Source organism: Felis catus, chromosome B3 (genome assembly GCF_018350175.1).
Source record: "Felis catus isolate Fca126 chromosome B3, F.catus_Fca126_mat1.0, whole genome shotgun sequence".
Lineage (NCBI taxonomy): Eukaryota > Metazoa > Chordata > Mammalia > Carnivora > Felidae > Felis > Felis catus.
This window is the reverse complement of record NC_058373.1, coordinates 110467619-110490946: the sequence shown is the minus strand read 5'-3', so window position 1 is coordinate 110490946 and position 23328 is coordinate 110467619. Positions and strand designations below refer to the sequence as shown.

General features: G+C 39.1%; 1 protein-coding gene across 11 annotated transcripts in view; it reads left to right on the top strand.

The window, feature by feature from the left end:
- The window catches only part of LOC101086571 (coiled-coil domain-containing protein 170-like), a 64758-nt gene that overhangs the window by 8694 nt on the left and 32736 nt on the right, over positions 1-23328 (top strand). For 4 of the 11 annotated variants that reach the window (XM_045060058.1, XM_045060056.1, XM_045060057.1 and 1 more), the window contains exons 3-5: positions 1025-1278; positions 7937-8119; positions 15001-15257. In XM_045060058.1, the coding sequence (XP_044915993.1) occupies positions 1141-1278; positions 7937-8119; positions 15001-15257 (578 nt within the window). In that variant the 5' untranslated portion in view covers positions 1025-1140. The remainder of the gene's footprint in view (positions 1-1024; positions 1279-7936; positions 8120-15000; positions 15258-23328) is intronic. The other 7 variants (XM_019833119.3, XM_045060059.1, XM_023255760.2 and 4 more) reach the window with 3 other exon arrangements.

Sequence of the window (23328 nt, the reverse complement as noted above, 5' to 3'; positions counted from 1 at the left end):
AACGGAATGGGAAAAGATATTCGCAAATGACATATCGGACATAGGGCTAGTATCCAAAATCTATAAAGAGCTCACCAAACTCCACACCCGAAAAACAAATAACCCAGTGAAGAAATGGGCAGAAAACATGAATAGACACTTCTCTAAAGAAGACATCCGGATGGCCAACAGGCACATGAAAAGATGTTCAGCATCGCTCCTTATCAGGGAAATACAAATCAAAACCACACTCAGGTATCACCTCACGCCAGTCAGAGTGGCCAAAATGAACAAATCAGGAGACTATAGATGCTGGAGAGGATGTGGAGAAACGGGAACCCTCTTGCACTGTTGGTGGGAATGCAAATTGGTGCAGCCACTCTGGAAAGCAGTGTGGAGGTTCCTCAGAAAATTAAAAATAGACCTACCCTATGACCCAGCAATAGCATTGCTAGGAATTTATCCAAGGGATACAGGAGTACTGATGCATAGGGCCACTTGTACCCCAATGTTCATAGCAGCACTCTCAACAATAGCCAAATTATGGAAAGAGCCTAAATGTCCATCAACTGATGAATGGATAAAGAAATTGTGGTTTATATACACAATGGAATATTACGTGGCAATGAGAAAAAATGAAATATGGCCTTTTGTAGCAACGTGGATGGAACTGGAGAGTGTGATGCTAAGTGAAATAAGCCATACAGAGAGAGACAGATACCATATGGTTTCACTCTTATGTGGACCCTGAGAAATTAACAGGAACCCATGGGGGAGGGGAAGGAAAAAAAAAAAAAAAACAGGTTAGAGTGGGAGAGAGCCAAAGCATAAGAGACTGTTAAAAACTGAGAACAAACTGAGGGTTGATGGGGGGTGGGAGGGAGGAGAGGGTGGGTGATGGGTATTGAGGAGGGCACCTTTTGGGATGAGCACTGGGTGTTGTATGGAAACCAATTTGTCAATAAATTTCATATAAAAAAATATTTAAGATAAAAAAATAAATAAAATAAAATAGTCAAAATGAAAAAAAAAAAAAAAAGACATTGTTATAGATGCTGGGCATACCTCAGCAGCAATTCCTGACTGCTCTATGCAGACTCTCCTTGGAAGCACCTCAGATCACCATTACTAGATCTGTTTCATGCTTCTTTTATCTCCAACATGTCAGGCCCTCTCCAGTTTTTAAACCACTCAGATCCAGGAAGCCTTGCTACTGGCCGAAGCAAAGGGCTCCACGAGGCTAAGCCATCAAAAGCCAAGCATCTATCAGCTCACACATCTCAGAAAAATAGCCCAGTGGTGAGTTGTACGCTGGCATTTATTTTTTTGCCCTGTTCTTAGAAGACAGAGGTACAACAACTCCTGCACAGTTGAGGGCCAGGAGAAAGGAAAGTCCAGTTCTGTTTGCCCACCTGCCTGTGCGAGCACCCTTTTATGTCTTTGCTAGTGACTGATCTAAGATGTGAGGTCAAATGAACTCTCATTTCTTTTGATTCCTGGCTTGACTCTAGAATAAGGAACAGTGAAGCAACTAAATCTAATGGAACCTCAAAGTGGATTTTGTTTATATTTGCCTTTTTGGTGGTTCTGACATTTCACTGAGGCCCAATAATCCCAAAACAATATAAAAATAGACTCTAACGGGCCTCTGAATTAATTTGATCCAACTCTATCATTTTCCAAATTAGGAAGCAGCACTAGAGAGGCCACAGAGATTTGGGGGCAGAACTAAGTAGTCTTGAGTCCTGTTACCTTTTACCATATTACCTCCAAATGCACCATATTACCTCCTTGGTTTACAGCCTTGTTTTATTAGGGCTAGACCCTAATGAGAATCTTTCTGAAGGTTTCATATCCTCTTGGATCAGTTGATGTCCCTTCCATTGATGTTTTTAAGATCACTGGAAAGATCCACCTTGTCTTTAGCATACAGCTCTTCGGGGATGAAGTCTGAGCTTGGGGTGAAAATGCAGACTAGCGTAGTTTATTTCCTACTCCCCATATTGGGGTTAAATGAGAATCACAAGCTTAGTTGCTTTGCTAGGAGAGGAAATGTTTTACAGTAAAAATAAGTTGTGGATGAATGGATAAAGAAATGTTACATATACATGTATATACACACGTACCCATTGCACAGATTTATATTTGACCCCCCCCCCCCCAGTTTGCTTCACTTCTTCTTTTAAAAGAGATCAAACTTGACTGGTAACAGTTGACGACCATTGTGTAACTTTTGATCCCATCCCCAGCTCTCGAGACGGATGATATAAAAATTTTAACAAGATCAGACATCAACCAGTAAGAATCTTTGCCATTCCTAGCACTGGGACAGGCCTTGGAGTTTCTGCTGTTGAGCATTAGGTATCTTGGATACTAGACTGAGGTGGGGTGAGCACCCCCAGGGTCTGGGGTGGTGAGATATGGAGGTGTTAGGGAAGCTGCTTTTTTTTTTTTTTAACTATTTATTTTGAGGTGGGGGAGGGGCAGAGATCAAGAGGGAGAGAGAAGCCTAAGCAGGCTCTGCACTGTCAGCACAGAGCCTGGTTAGGGGAAATGTGAGATCATGACCCCACCTGATACCAAGAGTTGGACACTCAGCCAACAGAGCCACTCAGGTGCCCCAGGCAGCTGCTATTACAAACCTCTGTGAAAGTGTTATTTGGCCATCTTGGGCCTTTTTTTTTTTTTCATTTTGAGAGAGAACTCTTGTGAACTAAGTGTATATATAATCTTTATGTTCTTGCATATATATGAAGGCTTTTAATGTTTTGGGCACTTAAAAAATTACATAAATGGTATTCTAGACATAACTTTCTGCCATGCTATTTGCATTCAATCTTATGTTTGTTTTTTTTTTAATTTTTTTTTTAACGTTTATTTATTTTTGAGACAGAGAGAGACAGACCATGAATGGGGGAGGGTCAGAGAGAGGGAGACACAGAATCTGAAACAGGCTCCAGGCTCTGAGCTGTCAGCACAGAGCCTGACGCGGGGCTCGAGCTCATGGACCGCGAGATCATGACCTGAGCTGAAGTCGGACGCTTAACCGACTGAGCCACCCCGGCGCCCCATCAGTCTTATGTTTTTGAAAGTTGTTCTTTTTGATTCACATTAGTTTAGTCTGTGAACGTTAACTGCTGCATAGAATTTCATCACAAATTAATATATCACATTTTTTATATATTTTAATTTCTGTATATATACAAGCCGCAGTTGCGTATTCTTTTATGGCATGCCTCCTTATCCATATCTTTTAAACTATGAAATAAAAAGTTTTCAAACTGTATTTGAAAGAACTATATACAAAAAATAAATTGTAAGTTGTATATTGCTTATTTTTATGAACCAAAAGCCTAACTGGAAATAATAGTTATTTTTATTTTTATTATTGTTGTTTTATTTTATTTTATTTTATTTTAATTTTTTTTAATGTTTATTTATTTTTTGAGACAGAGAGAGACAAAGCATGAATGGGGGAGGGTCAGAGAGAGGGAGACACAGAATCTGAAACAGGCTGCATGCTCTGAGCTGTCAGCACAGAGCCCGACGTGGGGCTCAAACCCACGGACCGCGAGATCATGACCTGAGCCGAAGTCGGATGCTTAACCGACTGAGCCACCCAGGCGCCCCTATTATTGGTGTTTTAAGTCTCAGTGATATTGCAAGGAAAAATAATGCTTATTTTTTGTTTTTTGTTTTTAAAAAAAAATTTTTTTTAGTGTTTATTTATTTTTGAGACAGAGAGAGACAAAGCATGAACGGGGGAGGGTCACAGAGAGGGAGACACAGAATCTGAAACAGGCTCCAGGCTCTGAGCTGTCAGCACAGAGCCTGACACGGGGCTCAAACTCACGGACCACGAGATCATGACCTGGGCCGAAGTCGGCCGCTTAACCGACTGAGCCACCCAGGCACCCTAATGCTTATTTTTTGTACATGACTTTCTTAAATCCTGAAAGCTAACTATATTAGCTTTAGTCTTAAAAGGGAATAAAAAGACTGGGACACCTGGGTAGCTCAGTTGGTTAAGTGTCTAACTTCGGCTCAGGTCATGATTTCATGGTTTGTGAGTTGGGCCCCGCGTCGGGCTCTGTGCTGACAAGTCAGAGCCTGGAACCTGCTTCGGATTCTGTGTGTCTTTCTCTCTGCCCCTTCCCTGCTCATGCTCTGTCTCAAAAATAAATAAGGATCTAAAAAAAAACAAAAACAAAAACAAAATAAAAAAACCTAAAAAAAAAAAAAGAGATACCTATCTTCAAATAAGTAAGTTCAAATACCTATGAACTTACTCCCTAGTTTCACAGAACACTGCCTTATCCGCTTCCTGTGTGCCCCTTCCTAACTAAATCCCTTTCCTCCCACCTAAACCTCAAAGTAGTAGATGTTTTGAATTTTGCATCTGTCATTCCTTGTTTCTTTTCCTAGTTAATCACCCATACATGTATCCCTAATCCATATTTTTATCGGTTTTGAAAGTTGATTTGAATTGAATTATACTGCTTTCTTTTGTTACTTCTTTTGCTTTGTTTGTATTGATGCAGTTATTAATAATTACTACAGTTATTAATAATTTTGGGGTGTCTGGGTGGCTCAATCAGTTGAGCACCTGACTCTTGATTTTAGCTCAGGTCATGATCCCAGGGTCATGGGATCCAGCCCTGCATCAAAGAGATTCTCTCTTTCTCGGGGCACCTGGGTGGCTCCAGTCAGTTAAACATCAGACTTTATAGCTCAGGTCATGATGTCAAGGTTTGTGAGTTTAAGCCCCATGTTGGGCTCTGTGCCGACAGCTCAGAACTTACTTTGTATCCTCTGTCTCCCTCTTTCTCTGCCCCTCCCCTGCTGGTTCTCTCTCTCTCTCTTTTCTCTATCTCTCAAAATAAATAAACTTTAAAAAAAAGATTCTCTCTTTCTCTGCCCCTCTCCCCTGTTTGTGTGTGCTCTCTCTCTCTAAAATAAAAAGATAATAAATGAAAAATTAATTTCCATCATTATGCAGTATTTTGTTGTATGAAATAAATTATTTACCTATTATTTACCTATTAAACTCTTAGTTGTCATACGGTTTTTCAGTTTTTTGCTTCAACTAATGTCGATAATCTTTGCTTTTAAGTAGAAGGATTAGTTCATTTACATTTATAGATATTACTGACTATTTGGATGTATATCTGTCATTACATTATGCATATTCTTTTTTTTTATTTTTTTCAATGTTTATTTATGTTCGAGAGAGAGAGGGTGCAAGGCGGAGAGGAGCAGAGAGAGAGGCAGAGGAGCTGAAGCAGACTCTGAGCTGTCAGCACAGAGCACATCATGAGGCACGAACTCAAGAACTATGAGATCATGACCTGAGCCGAAGTCAGACACTTAACTGACTGAGCCACCCAGACACCCCACATTATGCATACTGTGTTGTCCCATTATATTTCTGTTTCCTTTTCCTTCCTCTTCTCGTGCCAAAAACTGATTATGTTTTTGTTTTGTTGCATTTATTTTTTCATTCCATTTTTTCCTTTTCTACCAGTTTAAAAAAATTTTTTAATGTTTTTACTTATTTTTGAGACAGAGAGAGACAGAGCATTAGCAGGAGAGAGAGAGGGAGACACAGAATCCGAAGCAGGCTCCAGGCTCTGAGCTGTCAGCAGTGAGCCTGACACGGGGCTTGGACTCATGGAGTGTGAGATCATGACCTGAGCTGAAGTCGGTTGCTTAACTGACTGAGCCACCCAGGCACCCCACCCTTTTCTACTAGTTTAAAAGTTATATGACTACAGTTTTAGTAGTTATATTAACTATATTACATTATATACTTAACAAAGCTAACTGAAATCTTTGTTAACTCCTGAGAAATCTGAAGATTTTATACTGCTTTAAACTATTTTTCTCCTATCCATGTATATGCATTTTTTTGTCCTGCATTGGTTCTATTCTTTATTTTCAATCCCCTAAATCCTATTTTTAAAATTACTTCATGCTTATTTAAATATATCCACATATTTACTATTATTTTTTACTATTCTTGCTTGTATTTTAGACTTTGTAAGTTAATTTTCTATGTGAAATCTATCCTTTAGAATTTTCTTAAATGAGGGCATATTGGTAAATTCAGTTTTTGCTTCTCTAAAATGTCTTTATTCTACCCCCCTATTAAAACATAATTTCATTCAGTATAGAATTCTAGCTGCCAGTTACAATATATCCTTGATTTGAAGAATTGCTACTATTTTATGCACTATTATAAAGTTTAAAAATGTTGCCACCTAAACTACCCACTATATGAAATGGCACCAACTTTAGATGCATCCCAGTTGCAGAGACTTGACAAGTTGTGTCTCTTAGAATCGGTGGAAATTTTTCTTAGCTATCATTTTGCAGTTTTCAATCTTCTGTATTACTGTTGAGAAGTCACTCGCCAGTCCAACAGCTATTTCTTTGTAACTACCTGTCCTTTCTAATTATCTGCTTTTCAGATATTTCTTTGATGTTCTGCAATTTCATTATGAGTGTGTAGGTAAGGAATTCTTTTTATTTACTCTTCTTGGGATCTGCTAGACCACTTAGATTGATATCTTTCAACAATTCTGTAAAATTCTCAGACATTACGTTTTTAAATAATGCCTCTTCCTGTTCTTTAAATTATAAACTTCTTGAACTCCAAATAGACATATGATAGACCACTTCATGTTGTTTCTGTGCCTTTGAACTCTCTTTTATATTTACCATTTATTGTTTCCTGTATGCTGTCCTCTTGTTCCTTCCTATAGATCCGTTTATTCTTCAACTAGGCCTAATCTGTTTTTTAACATGTCCATTCCATTTTTAAATTAAAATTATTATACTTTTAATTTCTAGAAATCTTATTTGGTTGTTTTTTCCATGACATTTATTCTTTGTGATCCTATGACTTATTTATATTTTCCGAATTCCCTTTCTTTCTTTCTTTCTTTCTTTCTTTCTTTCTTTCAGAGTGGTGCCTGATGTGGGGCTCAATCCCACAACCCTAGGACCATGACCTGAGCCAAAATCAAGAGCTGGATGCTCAAGTGACTTAGCCACCCAGGCAGCCTTCTTATTTTTTTATTAATGTTTTGTTTTGAAGTAATCTCCATACCCAACCTGGGGCTCAAACCCACAACCCAAGATCAAGAGATGCACGCTTTACCGACCGAGCCAGCCAAATGCTCCTTTTTTATTTCTTTAAATAGTTAAACATAGTTATGTTGTATTCTCTTGTGCAATTCTGTTTTCTAGTATCTTGGTAAGCATAAAATTCTAAAACCTGGTAACTTTAGAAAAATGTATTTTGTTCTTTAGTACATTAAGCACCATGTGATAGATTTATATGCTTTTTAGAGATTTATGTTAATACATTTTTCTTGGTTTTATTTGAATCATATAAACTTTGTTCTTAACAAAAATTGTACTAATTACAATTACACTTTGCACACCCTTTTGACAATAGGAGGAGATACTGTCATACAGGTAAATACTCCCTAAGTTTTACCCTCCATATAGGTGTGGAAAAAACAAAATTGACACTGATTTACTAAAATCAGATTTAAAAAAATCAATTTGTATAATAATAAAATGCATAGGAATTGATTTGTAACCAAAAATAAAACAAATACATACTGGTAATTCTTTCATCAATGGCTTTCTAATAGTTCACGTCTCTATAAAGGTTTTATTGGATGTGATTTAACATTTCCCCAGATATCTCATATGTGTTGTCTTGATTCCTGTACTCTTAGAAATTATATTTATTTAGATAAATAATATGGGCTACTTGCTATTTTCCTGAGACCTATTGCATTTGTTATCCCAGCACCTCAAAATAAATATTTTAAAGTTTTATCTGTTTAAGGCTACTTAATTGCATTTGTGTGAGTTCAAACATTGTTGGTTTTGATCAATAGGGCACATGTTCAGTTCATTAATTTGCAGTTTCTCTTTGTAGGCTTGTTTTGATCCACCTGTTAAAACGGTTCCCACCAAGAACCCAATGATGTACAAGAAAAGAGCAGCTGACCCAGTCTGTCCTGACCTTACTGCTTTGTTGGTGAAAAACAAGACTCTTTTAGCTGAGGTATATGGATTATCTGAAAATAAAGTGCCAAAGGAAAATGTACCCTCTGTAAAAGTAAGGAGAGAAACTTTTTGTTTTTGAGAGACAGAGAGAGAAGGGAATGCACGTGGAGGCGGGGCAGAGAGAGAGAGGGAGAGAGAATCCCAAGCAGGCTCCGTGCTATTAGTGTGGAGCCCTAAGTGGGGCTCAGACTCATGAGCCATGAGATCGTGACCTGAGCAGAAATCAAGAGTCAGACTAAACAACTGAGCCACCCAGGTGCACCAGGGAGAGAAACATTCTGATAAGGGATTCATAACTCAGTTGTGCTTTTTTTTCTCAATATTGAACTGTCTTATTACTGAGGAACACTAATTTAGACCCAAATCTGTTTGCTTTTTTACCAGATAAATCCTTTTGAAGATGGTACATAGTTAGATACTTTTGAGTGGACCACTGAATGCTGTAGTGTTAAAATCGTGCTAGGAACTGCCATGCTCAAAATTTATGTAAAAACACTAATCAATTACATGTATTATGCGTTTTTTAATGGAAAGATTGAGTTCCTATTTAAAACAGCACCAAATGTCAAATATCCACTAGTCTTATATAATACTTGAGGAGACATCTGAGTAACGTCAACAGATGAAAAAGAAAGAAACCACATTTGTAGAAAATGCCTTGACTTTTCCCTTAACACCAGGTGATGAACTAGAGTGTAGTAATTTTTTTTTTAGTATTTATTTTTAAGAGAGAGAGAGAGAGAGAGAGAGAGAGAGAGAGAGCAAGCATGAGCGGGGGAGGGGCAGAGAAAGAGGGAGACACAGAATCCAAAGGAGGCTCCGGGCTCTGAGCTGTCAGCACAGAGCCCTACGCAGGGCTCGAACCCACGAGCTGTGAGATCATAACCTGAGCTGAAGTTGGGCGCTCAACTGACTGCGCCACCCAGGTGCCCCAAGAGTATAGGAATTCTTTAGTTGAGGTCAAGCACCCTCAGGCTATTTGTTGCAAGAGAGTCTCCCAGATAACCATGATTGAATCTCAAAGGCCACTATCATTGTTAAGGTACTGTGATGTGGCTGTTTATGCCTGCCCTGTCTCTATGGTTACCTTCAAGTAAAATATTCTGAATGCTTATATTGTGGGACACTGACCAGCCTTTCAAGTAAGTAGCTATATATGGCGTGTGCATGAGTTTGCTAGGGCTGCCGTAAGAAAGGAGCACAGTCTAGATGGCTTAAATAATAAAAATTTTTCTCATAGTTCTGGAGGCTGGAAGTCTAAGACAAGGTATCAGCAGGATTAGTAGTACTCCTTCTCCACCTCCTTCTTCTCCTACCAATACTACAACTGCTACTTCTCCTCCCCCTCTTCCTCTTCCTCTCAGATTTATTGCCACATAATTGACATGTAACATTATGTAAGTTTGGGATGTACAATGTGATGTGGTTTTTTTTATAAATTTTTTAAATGTTTATTTTTGAGACAGAGAGAGACAGAGCACGAACGGGGGAGGGGCAGAGAGAGAGGGAGACACAGGATCCGAAGCCGGCTCCAGGCTCTGAGCGGTCAGCACAGAGCCTGATACGGGGCTTGAACTCACAGACCGTGAAATCGTGACCTGAGCCTAAGTCAGACGCTTAACCAACTGAGCCACCCAGGTGCTCCTGTGATGTTTTGATGTACATATATTTTGCAAAATGATGATCGCAGTAAAGTTAGTTAATACCTCTGTCACCTCACATAATGACTCTGTGTGTGTGTGTGTGTGTGTGTGTGGTGAGAAGGTTCATTTCTTCTGAGGCCTCTTTTCTTGGCTTATAGATAGATAGCCATCTATTCTCTGTGTCTTTATGAGGTTTTCCCTCTGTATCTGTGACCAAATTTCCTCTTCTTTTTTTTTTTTTTTTTATGTTTATTTTTGAGAGAGAGCATGTGCAAGTGGGGGAGGGGCAAGGGCCGGGAGGGAGCTGGGGCAGGAACAGAGGATCTGAAGCAGACTCTGTACTGACAGCAGTGAGCCCTATGTGGGGCTCAAACTCACAATTATGAGATCATGAGCTGAGCTGAAGTCAGACACTCAACCAACCGAGCCACCCAAGCACCCCTAAATTTTCACTTCTTTCTAAGAACATCAGTCATACAGGATTATGGCCTACCCTAAAGATCTCATTTTAACTTAATCACCTCTTTAAAGATCCTGTCCTCAAATATAGTCACATTCTGAGTCACTAGGGGTTAGCACTTCAACATGTGAAATTTTGAGAAGACAAAACTCAACCTACAACAGGGGCCTGATTCCTTGGGCCTTCTTTTCTGCTATCTCATCTACCAATAGTCTGACTCCAGGTTTTATTGAAACATATAGATAAAGAGGGGCACCTGGGTGGCTTCTGTCGGTTGTGTCCAACTCTTGATTTCGGCTCAGATCGTGTTCTCACGGTTGGTTTGTGAGTTTGAGCTCCAATCAGGCTCTGCGCTGACAGTGCAGAGCCTGCTTGGGATTCTCTCTCTCTCTCTCTCTGTCTCTCTCTCTGTCCTTCCCCTGCTCACACTCATGCATGCTCGTTCTCTCTCACAAAATAAATAAACATTAAAAAATAAATAAACATAGGGGTGCCTGGGTGGATCAGTCGGTTAAGTGAACAACTTTGGCTCAGGTCATGATCTCATGGTTGGTGAGTTCAAGCCCCATGTGGGGCTCTGTCTCTCTCTCTTTCTCTCTCAAAAATAAAATTTAAAAAAACATGAAAAAAATAAATATACAGGGGCACCTGGGTGGCTCAGTCGGTTAAGTGTCCGACTTCAGCTCAGATCATGATCTCATGGTTTGTGAGTTCAAGCCCCGCATCAGGCTCTGTGCTGACAGCTCAGAGCCTGGAACCTGTTTCAGATTCTGTGTCTCCCTCTCTCTGCCCCTCCCCCACTCTCACTTTGTCTCACCCTGTCTCTCAAAAATAAATAAATGTAAAAAAATTTTTTAAATAAATATACAGATATATAGATAAATACATTTATTTTAATTCTATTTATTCTAAATTTTTCCCTCTTTTAGTATATGGAGGTGAATAGAGATTAAATTTAAGTGGTGGAGTTTATATAAATGCAATCCATTTTATGACACTCGAGAGATTTCTTAATTTGTCTTTTTTTTTTTCCCACAGAAAAACATAATGCCAAATCCCTGAAAACCTTAGCAGTTTTAGTATGGGTAGCATTATTGTTCTTGTCCGCAGTATAACTTACTACTAATATTTAACAAGTTAGGGATTTAAAAAAATTTTTTCTTTAGTGTTTATTTATTTTTAAGAGAGGGACAGAACATGAGAAGGGCAGGGGCAGAGAGAGGACACACAGAATCTGAAGCAGGCTCCAGGCTCTGAGCTGTCAGCACAGAGCCCGGCGCAGGGCTGGATCTCACAAGCTACGAAATCCTGACCTGAGCCCAAGCTGGACACTTAACCAACTGAACCATCCAGGTGCCCCTTGGGATTTTTGATAATTCACATTTGGAGTTGATTAAGGTTTATCTATGCCTAATTCATAAAGAAGGCTTTTAAACCAAATTGTCAACAAAAGATCATAGGTTTTAAACCTTCTCTAAAGAAAATTTGTAAGTTATTTTCAAGACTTTCAAAGTACTTTTTAAAAGCAATTCTCTACATGTGCATAAGTCATTGGTAACTATAAGTATGTTTAATCTATTTATCAAAACACATATGAAAGGCTCTACAAGATATCATTTTGACTTGGTTTTTGATAGTATATGTATTAAAAAGTATTCCGTATCACTTATTGGGATTTTCTGAATTTAATAAAAATTGGTGACTGTTATTGCATGGTTTCCCAGTGTTAAAGTTATTTTAATGTCTTATTTATTTATTTATTTTTGAGAAAACACAAGCAAGGGAGAGGGAGAGAGGGGGGGACACAGGATCCAAAGCGGGCTCTGTGCTGACAGCAGTAAGCCATATGTGGGGTTTGAGCTCACAAACACATGAGGAACCTTGAGATCTTAACGTGAGCCGAAGTCAGACGCTTAACCAACTGAGCTACCCAGGTGCCCCTAAAGTTATTTAAAAAAAAAAGAGTCCAGTGATTTCAACAGAATATCTTCAACATGAGTCATCTTTCTCTTTTCCAATAACCTATTATTTAATTCCACAGGAACACAATTGTCTTGATAAGCCAGTTTATTCTCTTCACTGCATGCATTTAAATTTTTTTGTTATAATCAACTTCATTTCTTTGTGGGACATTATCATGTGTTTCTGCCCAATAATGGAGACACAGGTGCAAGAAGGGCTATATTTAAGAAAAGCCAGATATAGAAGTGATGAATATTAAAGTATTCAGTTGGTGATTGTATTGTCTAATTTAGGCATTGTGATATTGGACTAAAACTCTTGCATAGTCAGGTACACTGCTGTAGTAATAAACAGGAGTTAAAGAACTTGTAAAAAATGTTACTAATATGTATAATAAGGCCTGGTGTCCTAAAATAAATTTAGTGTGTTTTGCCAGTATTTTTAGTTTGATTTTTCATAGAAATTTTTATTTGCGAGGGCAATATGACTGTGTTCATGCCGATAAGATGCTTTTCTTCCTTTAGCTTGGTAATAAGGCAAATAGGAGAAACCTGGTAGATACAGCTAGTTCTGGAGGGGGTGAGTGGAGGCAATGTAAATTTTCCTGCTAAGGAAAAATATGTCAGAACCCATTATTATTAATTTTAAAATAGAAAATTTTATGGAGATAATTGAAGAATCATTTGCAGTTTTTTTTAAAATTTTTTTTTTAACATTTATTTATTTTTGAGACAGAGAGAGACAGAGCATGAACGGGGGAGGGACAGAGACAGAGGGAGACACAGAATCGGAAGCAGGCTCCAGGCTCTGAGCCATCAGCCCAGAGCCCGACGTGGGGCTCGAACTCACCGACCGCGAGATCCTGACCTGAGCTGAAGTCGAACGCTCAACCGACTGAACCACCCAGGCGCCCCTATAATGTTACATCTAATTTGCCCTTTTCCCTCCTCTCTTACTAGTTCATAAGGATCTTATACAGCCTATTAAGAAATTTGAACAAATTAGGTTAAATCAAAAGTTAATTGACCCCTGGGGCACCTGGGTGGCTATGTCAGTTAAGCATCTGACTTGATTTCAGCTCAGGTCATGATCTCACGGTTGGTGGGATCCAGCCCTGCGTGAGGCTCAGCACTGACAGTGAGGAGCCTGCTTGGGTTTCTCTCTCTTGCTCTCCCTCTGCCCCTCCCCCCACTCATGTGAGCTCTCTCTCTATATATTAACATAAACATTAAAAAAAAAAAGTTAACTGACCCCTGAATATTAGCAGTACCTCAATTTTCTCCATCTAGTGAACTTTCTTCACTTATCAGATAGAAGAGCAGAGGTTTAAAAAATGATACCAAGGGGCACCCGAATGACCAGTCAGTTGAGCAGCTGACTCTCAGTTTTGATCTCAGGGTCATGGGATCAAGTCCTGCATCAGGCTTCCCCCTGAATATGGATCCTGCTTAAGATTGTCTCTCTCTCTTTCTCTCTCTCCATCTGCCTCCTCCCCCACTTGCTCTCCATTCTAAAATTTAAAATTTTTAATTTTATTTCATTATTTAAAATTTTTTTTAATGTTTATTTATTTTTGAGAGAGAGGGAGAGACAGACAGAGTGCAAGCAGTGGAGCGGCAGAGAGAGAGGGAGAGAGAATCCGAAGCAGGCTCCAGGCTCTGAGCTGTCAGCACAGAGCCTGACACGGGGCCCAAATGCACAAACCTCGAGATCATGACCTGAGCCAAAGTCAGATGCTCAACCAACTGAGCCACCCAGGCGCCCCTAAAATAAAAAAAAAAAATTTTTTTTTAATGCTACCGAAAGATAAATAAGTCACCTGACAGCAGCCATGCACTCTGCCTCTCCAATCTCTTTTTGGTCTTTCTCAGCAGTTTGTGGCTGTCTTCTGTTGCTTCCTCTCTCGCAAGCCATCACTCTTGCTTCTCTTCATAACTTTATGATCTTTTCTTTCCTTTATTTGCTTTAAAATAATATATAGTCAATATAAGCCTCATTCTTTCTCCTGACTCTCCTATCCAACCATTTCACTGATGAGCACAGATAAGGCCGGGAAACAAGTGGTGTAAACATAGCTTTTTAGGAGAGAGGCCTCTGAACACACTCCCCTTCACAACCAACATAAAGTAACATGTCTATGGCCAAAGCATTAAGTATTTCTTTTCTGCTAGGCATCATAGATTTCATTATTGGTGTGATTTACTCTCACAACAAGATTTGAACAACTTTAATGTTGATGAGAATAAAATCGCTTATTCTAAACCCTATGTGTCATTTTAATGGTTTTTGTTGTTGTTGTGGTTGTTGTTGTTTAATTATGCTGCTCAGGAGTCCCTGGGTGGCTCAGTCGGTTAAGGGTCTGACTCTTGATTTAAAGGCTCAGGTCATGATCTCAGTGTTCATGGGATCGAGCCCCACGTGGGCTCTGTGCTGGCAGCAGCACAGAGACTGCTTGGGATCCTCTCTCTCCCTCTGTCTCTGTCTCTCAAAATAAATAAATAAACGTTTAAAAAATTACACTGCTTCGGGGCGCCTGGGTGGCTCAGTCAGTTGAGAGTCCAACTCTTGATTTTGGCTCAGGTCATGATCTCAGGCTCATGGGATCTGTGCTGTTACTGCAGACCCTGCTTGGGATTCTTTCTCTCCCTCTCTCTCTCTGCCCCTCCCCAACTCTTGCTTTCTGTCTCAAAATAAATAAGTAAACTTAAAAAAAAATGAGTGTAACACTGGAATATACTGTCAGGAGATTTGAGAATCTTCATTTTATTGTATAATAAGTTATAACTGAAATATCCATAATGATTTAAAGTCATGAATTTTCTAAAACCAACATTATGATTTTAAGTAACATTTTCCCTTTCTGAATAGCTAAGAAACCTTCAAAACAAGCTCTTCATAAAAGAAACTTCATTGCAAGAGATGAAGAGTGAGCTAGAAAGTTACAAACGAAATAACGTGCATCAGTCTTCCCAGATAATGTCCCTGAAAGAGGATATCAAGGACTTAGAGGAACTTACCGCTTCTCTAACCAGAATTAAATCTTTGAAAAACACCAATATTCAGAATCTTGAAAGAGGCAACTGGGATCTAACTGAAAAAATTATAGAACTGGAAAACAATCTAAGGTAGGAAATGTTCTAGTTTGTTTTCAAACATCTCATTTGTCATAAGTTTGCAAATAGTATATAAACTCCATATTCCTGATGGATCACAGAATTTAAAACTAGTAGAATTTCATGTAATACCTGACTCAAAATTATTATGTTTAAAAAAAGACATTTTTAAAATATTTATTTTTGAGAGGGAGAGAGAAGGAAAGAGTGAGAGAGAGAGAGAGACAACACAAGAGGGGGAGGGGCAGACAGAGAGGGAGACACAGAATCTGAAGCAAGCTCCAGGCTCTGAGCTCAGAGTGTGATACAGGACTTGAACTCATAAACCATGAGATCATGACCTGGTTGGACACTTAACCAACTGAGCCACCCAGGTGCCCCTAAAAAAGACGTTTTTATAGAGATGTAATTCACATACCATTAAAATTCACCCTTTTAGTCAATTGTACCTCAATAAAAAAAATGCACCCCTTTAAAGTATGCAATTCAGTAGTTTTTAAAAAAATTTTTTTTAATGTTTATTCATTTTTGAGAGACAGAGAGACAGAGCATGAGCAGGGAAGGGGCAGAGAGAGGGAGACACAGAATCCGAGGCAGGCTCCAGGCTCTGAGCCGCCAGCACAGAGCCCGACGTGGGGCTTGAACCCATAAACTGCAAGATCATGACCTGAGCCGAAGTCGGTCGCTCAACTGACTGAGCCACCCAGGTGCCCCAGTAGTTTTTAATATATTCACAAGATTGTGCGATCATTGCCACTAATTCCAGAACATTTTTAATCACCCCTCAAAGAAACCCCATGCCTATTTTCAGTTACTCCCCATTCTGACAACCACCAGTCTACATTCTTTCTCTATGGACTTGCTTTTTCTGGACATTTTCCATGAATGCAGTCATACAATATATGGCCTGTGTCTCACTTCACTTAGCACAATGTTTTTAAGGTTAATCCATGTTGAACCATGAATCAGCATACTCCACTCTTTTTTATGGCTGAATAATATTTTATTGTATGAATATGCCACAGTTTGTTTATGCATTCATCCGTTGATGGACATTGGCTTGTTTCCTTTTTTGGGGGTGACTTTATGCATAACGCTCCCGTGACCATTCTCGTGTGAGCTTTTACATGACTGTATGCTTCATTCCTGTTAGGTATATGCCTTGGGAGTAGAATGGCTGAGTCATAAAGTAACTCTGTTTACTTTTGAGGCACTTCCAGACTATTTTCCAAGGCAGTTACGCGTCTTACATTCCCACCAGCAATGTTTGAGGATTCCGGTTACTCCACATCCTCACCAACATCTGTTATTGTTCGTCTTTTTTATGATAGCCGTTCTAGTGGATAGGAAGTTGTATCTTACTGTGATTTTAATTTGCATTTCTGTAAGGCTAAAGATGTTGAGCATCTTTTCATGTGCTTATTGGCCATTTGTGTATCTTCTTTATAGAAATATCTATTCAAATCCTTTGCCCAATTTTCAATTGGGTTATTCGTCTTTTTATTTTTGAGGTGTGTTTTTTATGTGTTCTGGACACTGGACCCTTATCAGACATATGACGGGCAGGTATTTTCTCCCATCTGTGGGTTGTCTTTTCACTTTTTTTTTTCTCTAAGTAATTTCTATACTCTATGTGGGGCTTGAACTCCTAACCCCGAGATCAGGAGTCGCATGTCCCTCTGAGCCTGGCTCAGTCTTTTCATGTTCTTAATGGTGTCCTTTGGAGCACAAAGTATTTTAATTTGGATGGAAGTTTATTTTTTGTCACCTGAGATTTGGTGTCATATCTAAGAAACCATTGCCTAATCCAGGGTCACAAAGATTGACACATATGTTTTCTTTTTAAGATGTATAGTCTTAACACTTAAATTTATATCTCTGAAAATTTTTGACTAATTTTTGTATATGATGTGAGTTAGGGGTTAGGAGTTCAAATTCATTCTTTTTCATGTGAAGATCCACTATTCAAGGTCTTTTGTGGTTCCATACAAACTTTACTATTATCTGCTTAAGTCCTGTGAAAAATGCCATTGGTATTCTGATAGGGATTGCGTTAAATGTATAGATTGCTTCGGATAGTATAGCCATTTTAACAATATTAATTCTTCCAATCCATGAGCATGGAATATCGTCCCATTTGTGTCATCTTCAATTTCTTTTTGCCAATGTTTTACAGTGTTCAGAGTACAGATTTTTCACCTCCTTGGTTAAGTTTATTCCTGGATATTTTGTTCTTTTTGGTATAATTATAAATGGGATTATTTTCTTAATTTCTCTATCTGCTACTTTATTAGTGTATAGAAATGCAATCGACTTATGTGTATTAATTTTGTATCCTGCAACTTTACTGACTTTATTTTTTACTTCTAATAGTTTATTGTTGGAGTCTTTAAGGTTTTATATATATAGTATCATGTTATCTGCAAATAGTGACAGTTTAACTTTTTCCTTACTAATTTGGATGCCTTTTCTTTCTTTCTCTTTCTTCTTTTCTTTCTTTCTTTCTTTCTTTCTTTCTTTCTTTCTTTCTTTCTTTCTTTCTTTCTTTCTTTCTTTCTTTCTCTTTCTTTTGTCTGATTGCTGTTGGTAGAACCTCTAGCACTATGTTGAATAAAAGTGGTGAGAATAGACATCCTTGTCTTGCTCCTGATCTTAGAGGAAAAGCTCGCTTTTTTTTTTTTTTTTTTTTTTTTACCATTGAGTAGGATGTTAGCTGTGGTTTTTTTCTTTTTTTTTTTTTTATATGGCCTTTATTATGTTGAGGTGTGTTCCCTCTAAACCCACTTTATTGAGAGCTTTTATCATGAATGAGTATTGGATTTTATCAGATGCTTTTCTTTCATCCATAGAGATGATCATATGATTTTAATCCTTCATTTTGTTGATGTGGTATATCACATTGATTCATGAATGTGAACCATCCTTGCACCCCCAGAATAAATCCCACTTGATCATGGTGGATGACCCTTTGAATGTATTTTTTTTTTAATTTTTTTAATGTTTATTTCTGAGACACAGAGAGACAGAGCATGAGTGGGGGAGGGGCAGAGAGAGAGGGAGACACAGAATCAGAAGCAGGCTCCAGGCTCTGAGCTGTCAGCACAGAGCCCGACGTGGGGTTGAACTCACAAACCATGAGATCATGACCTGAGCAGAAGTCGGTCACTCAACTGACTGAGCCACCCAGGCGCCCCTCAATGTATTTTTTTAATTTTACTTTTGAGAATGAGAGAGAGAGTGAGGGAGAGAGAGAGAGAATGGGCAAGGGACACAGAGGTGAAGAGAGAATCTTAAACAAGCTCCTTGCTCAGTGTGGAGCCTGACACAGCTCTTGATCCCACAAACCCATGATCCACAATCAGGATCATGACTTGAACTGAAATTAAGAGTTGGATGCTCAACCAACTGAGCCACACAGGAGCCCCTCAATGTATTTTTGAATGCAATTTGCTCCTATTTGGGGGGGGAATTTTTGCATCTATGTTCATCAGGGATATTAGCCTATAGTTTTCTTTTTATGTAGTGTCTGTCTGATTTTGGTATCAGGACTCATATTTGGAAGCTTTCCTTCCTCTTCTGTTTTTGGGAATATTTTGAGGAGAATAGACATTAACTCTTCTTTAAATGTTTAGTAGAATTCACCTGTGAATCTTTCTGGTCCTAGACTTTTGTTTATTCAGAGATTTTTTTTTAAATTTTTTTTTCAATGTTTATTTTATTTTTGGGACAGAGAGAGACAGAGCATGAACGGGGGAGGGGCAGAGAGAGAGGGAGACACAGAATCAGAAACAGGCTCCAGGCTCCGAGCCATCAGCCTAGAGCCCGACGCGGGGCTCGAACTCACAGACCGCGAGATCGTGACCTGGCCGAAGTCGGACGCTTAACCGACTGCGCCACCCAGGCGCCCCTATTCAGAGATTTTTTAAATTTTGTTATTACTGATTAAAATTTTGTTACTAGTAATCTGTTCAGATTTTCTATTTCTTCCTGATTCAGTTTTGGAAAATTATATGTTTCTAGGAATTGATACATTTCTTCTAGGTTGTCCAATTTTTTGGCATATGATTTTTTGAGTAGTCTCCTATAATCCTTTTTATTTTTGTCATGTCTATTGTTTCTTCTCCTCTTTCATTTCTGATTTATTTGTGTCTTCTCTCTTTTTTTCTTGATGAGTCTGGTTAAAGGTTTATCAATGTTTTATTTATCTTTTCAAAGTAATAGTTCTCGGTTTCACTGATCCTTTCTTTTTTCTTTCTTTCTCTCTTTCTTTTTTGTCTCTATTTCATTTATTTCTATTTCAATCTTTATTATTTCCTTCCTTCTACTAAACTTGGACTTTGTTCTTCTTTTTCTAGTTCCTTTAGGTGTAAGATTAGGTTGTTCATTTGAGATTTTGTGTTTGTGTGTTTCTTGAGGTGGACCTGTACTGCTGTAAATTTCTGTCTTAAAACTGCTTTCATTGTGTCCTCAAAATTTTGGACCATAGTGTTTTCATTTTCATTTGTCTCCACGTATTTTTTTTATTTCCTCTTTGATTTTTTAAAATTGACCTGTTGACTGTTTAGCAGCGTGTTGTTTAGCCTCCATTTGTGTTTTTTTCTAGCACATTCTTATGATTCTTTTAATTTCATACCATTGTGGTCAGAAAAGATGCATGATATGATTTCAATCTTCTTAAATTTATTGAGACATGCCTTGTGGCCTAATGTGTGATCTATCCTGGAGAATGTTCCATAGGCTCTTGAAAGGAATGCATATTGTTGTTTTGGATAGAATGTTCTGTATATATCTGTTAAGTCCATCTGGTCTAATATGTAATTCAAAGACACTGTTTCCTTATTGATTTTATGCCTGGATGATTTATCCATTGATGTGAGTGAGGTGTTAAAGTTCTCTACTATTATTGTACTACTGTTAATTTCTCCCTTTATGTCTGCTAATGTTTTCTTTATGTATTTAAGCTCCAATTTCGGGTGTATAGATATTTACAGCCATTATATACTCTTGGTGGATTGACCACTTTGTCTTTATGTAATGCCCTTCTTTATCTCTACTTACAATCTTTGTTTTAAAGTCTATTTTGTATAATTATTGCTATCCTGGCTTTTTTTCTTCTCTCATTTCTATTTGCATGGTGTATCTTTCTCTATCCTTTCACTTTCAGTCTGTGTAAGCATTTAAGTCTGAAGTAAGTCTCTTGTAGGCAGCATATAGGTAGCTCTTTTTTTTTTTTTTTTTTTAAATCTAGCTGCCACTCTTTGTCTTTGGATTTGAAAACTTAGAACATTTACATTGAAAGTAATTATTGATAAGTATGTACTTATTTCCATTTTGTTGTTTTCTGGTTATTTTTGTAGTCATTCTGTCTCTTCCTCTCAAACTGTCTTTCCCTGTGATTGATGACTCTCTGTAGTGTTATGCCTGAATTCTTTTTCTCTATTTTTTTGTGTATTCATCATAGGTTTTGAGTTTGTGGTTACCCTGAGGTTCATATATAGGACCCTAAGTTTTTAGCAGTTTATAGTAAATTGATTGAAATTTGAACACATTCTAAAAGAACTTCTTTTTTACTCTCCTCCACATCTTATGTATATACTGTCATATATTTTGTATCTTCTTATTCATAATTGTCTTACTTCTAATTATAACCTTTTTTTTCCTATTTAACAAAGCCCCTTTAACATTTATTGTAAGCTGGTTTGGTGGTGATAAACTTTAACTATTGTTTGTCTGGGTAACTCTTTTTTTTTTTAAGTTTATTTATTTGGGGGAGAGGGGAGGGAGGATCAGAAAGAGAGAGAGAGAGAGAGAGAGAGAGAGAGAGAGAGAGAGAGAATCCCAAGCAGGCTCCACACTGTTAGCTCAGAGCCTGATGTGGGGTCTATCTCACAAACCATGAGACCATGACCTGAGCCAAAATCAGGAGTCAGATACTAACTGACTATGCCACCCAGGCACCCCTGTTTAGGAAATTCTTTATCTCTCCTTCAATTCTGAATGATAACCTTGACAGGTAGCATATTCTTGGTTGTAGATTTTTTTACTTTCAGCTTTTTTATTTCAGGAGTGAATATATGCCACTCCTTTCTGGCCTGCAAAGTTTTTGTTGCAGAATCAGCTGATAGCCTATGGGGTTTCCCTTGTATGTAACTAGTTGCTTCTCTCTTGCTGCTTTTAAAATCTCTCTTTATCTTTAACCTTTGACATTTAATTATTTTATTATGTGTTGGTGATATGGACCTCCTTAAGTCATCTTGTTTGGAGCTCTCTGTGGTTCCTGAATCTGGATGTTTGTTTCCCTTCTCCAGTTAAGGAATTTTTCAGCTATTATTTCTTCAAATAAATTTTCTTCCCCTTTCTTCTTCTGAGACCCCTATAATGTGAATGTTTGCTTGCTTGATGTTATTCAAGAGATCCCTTAACCTATTCTCTTTTTGTTTTAAGTTTATTTTACTTATTTTGAGAGAGAGAGAGAGTGAGCAGGGGAGGGGCAGAGAGAGAGGGGTGGGGAGAGAGAGAGGATCCCAAGCGGGCTGTCAGCACAGAGCCTGACATGGGGCTCAAACTCATGAACTGTGAGATCATGACCTGATCCGAAATCCAGAGTAAGTTGCTTAACTGACTGAGTTACCCAGGTACTCTATCCTCCTTAAAAATAGATTATTTTTTCTTTTGGCTGTTCAGCTAGGGTGATTTCCATTACCCTATCTTCCAGATTGCTGATATATTCTTCTGTATTCTCTAATCTACTGTTGATTTCCTTCTAATGTATTTTTCATTTTAGTTATTGTATGCTTCAAATCTGATTGGTTCTCTTTATGTTTTCTATCTCTTTGTTGAAGTTCTCACTGAGTCTACTCTTCTTTCCAGTCTGGTGAGCATCTTTATGATAATTACTTTAAACTCTGTAGCAGGCATATTGCTTATCTCCATTTCATATAGTTCTTTTTCTGGGGTTTTGTCTTGTTCATTCATTCAGAGCATATTCCTCTGTTTCCTCATTTTGCTGTACTGTCTGTGTTTGTTTCTATGAATTAGATGGAACAGCTACTTCTCCTAAACTTGCAGGAATGGTTTGTATATGGTCATCTTCTGTGTAGACTGTATGTAGCTGGTGCCTTTGGCTGGCTGGCTGGAACTGTGTCTGCATGGGCTCGGGTCCCAGTGCACTCCATGCTGTGGCTACCCTGGTGGGATGGCTGGAGCGGAAGTGAGTGTGGGCCTGGGTGGTCCCAGGACTCTGTGTAGAAGGTGCCCCAGCAGGACAGCTGAAGCTGAAGTGAGCTCAAGCCAGTGGGTCCCGGGGTCCTTCACACAGAGTGCCCTGGCAGGGCAGCTGGAGCCACAGGAGGGCATGGCCCAAGGGGCCAGGGGCACCTCATGTAGGAAGTGTCCCAGTGGGATGTCTGGAACTGAGGTGAGGCATGTGCTGCACAGGATCAGCCTGGGAGGATACCTGAAGCAGAAGTAGGTGAAAGCTAGGGTGTCCTGAGGTGTTCAGTGAAGAGTGTGCCCTATTGGGGTGATTAAAATGGAGGCCGGCATGGGCCAGGTTGTCCCAGGATGTTCTGTACAGAGGGCTCCCTGGTGGGGTGGCTGGAGCCGAGGTGAGGGGTGGGCTTGGGGTCTCAGTGTGCTCCACGCAGGAGGTGTTTTGGCAGGGCAGCTGGAGCTAAAGTGAACACGGGCTGGGGGTTCCCAGGGTGCTCCATGCATGGGACATCTTAGCAAGGCAGCTGGAGCCAAAGTAGGCATTAGCTAAGAGGTCCCAGAGTGCTCTGTGTCAGGGGTCCCCTAGCAAGCTATCTGGAGCTGAAGTGGTGTGGGCCTGGAATTTTCCAAGGAGGTGCTTTGTGCCTGTGTCACCTTGGCATGATGGTTGGAGCCATGGTGATTGCTGGACCAGGGGTGTCCCAGTGTGTGTCATGCTGGGGCCATCTTTGTGTGACAGCTGGGGTTGGCGGGCTAGGGGCCTGGGGCTCACTGAGGTGGTAGGCTGGCTATGGCGCCTGGACCTTGTTCCCGTCCACATTATCAAGTTGGATGGGGAACGTAACTGTGGTGCTCACCAGCCCTTTCAACC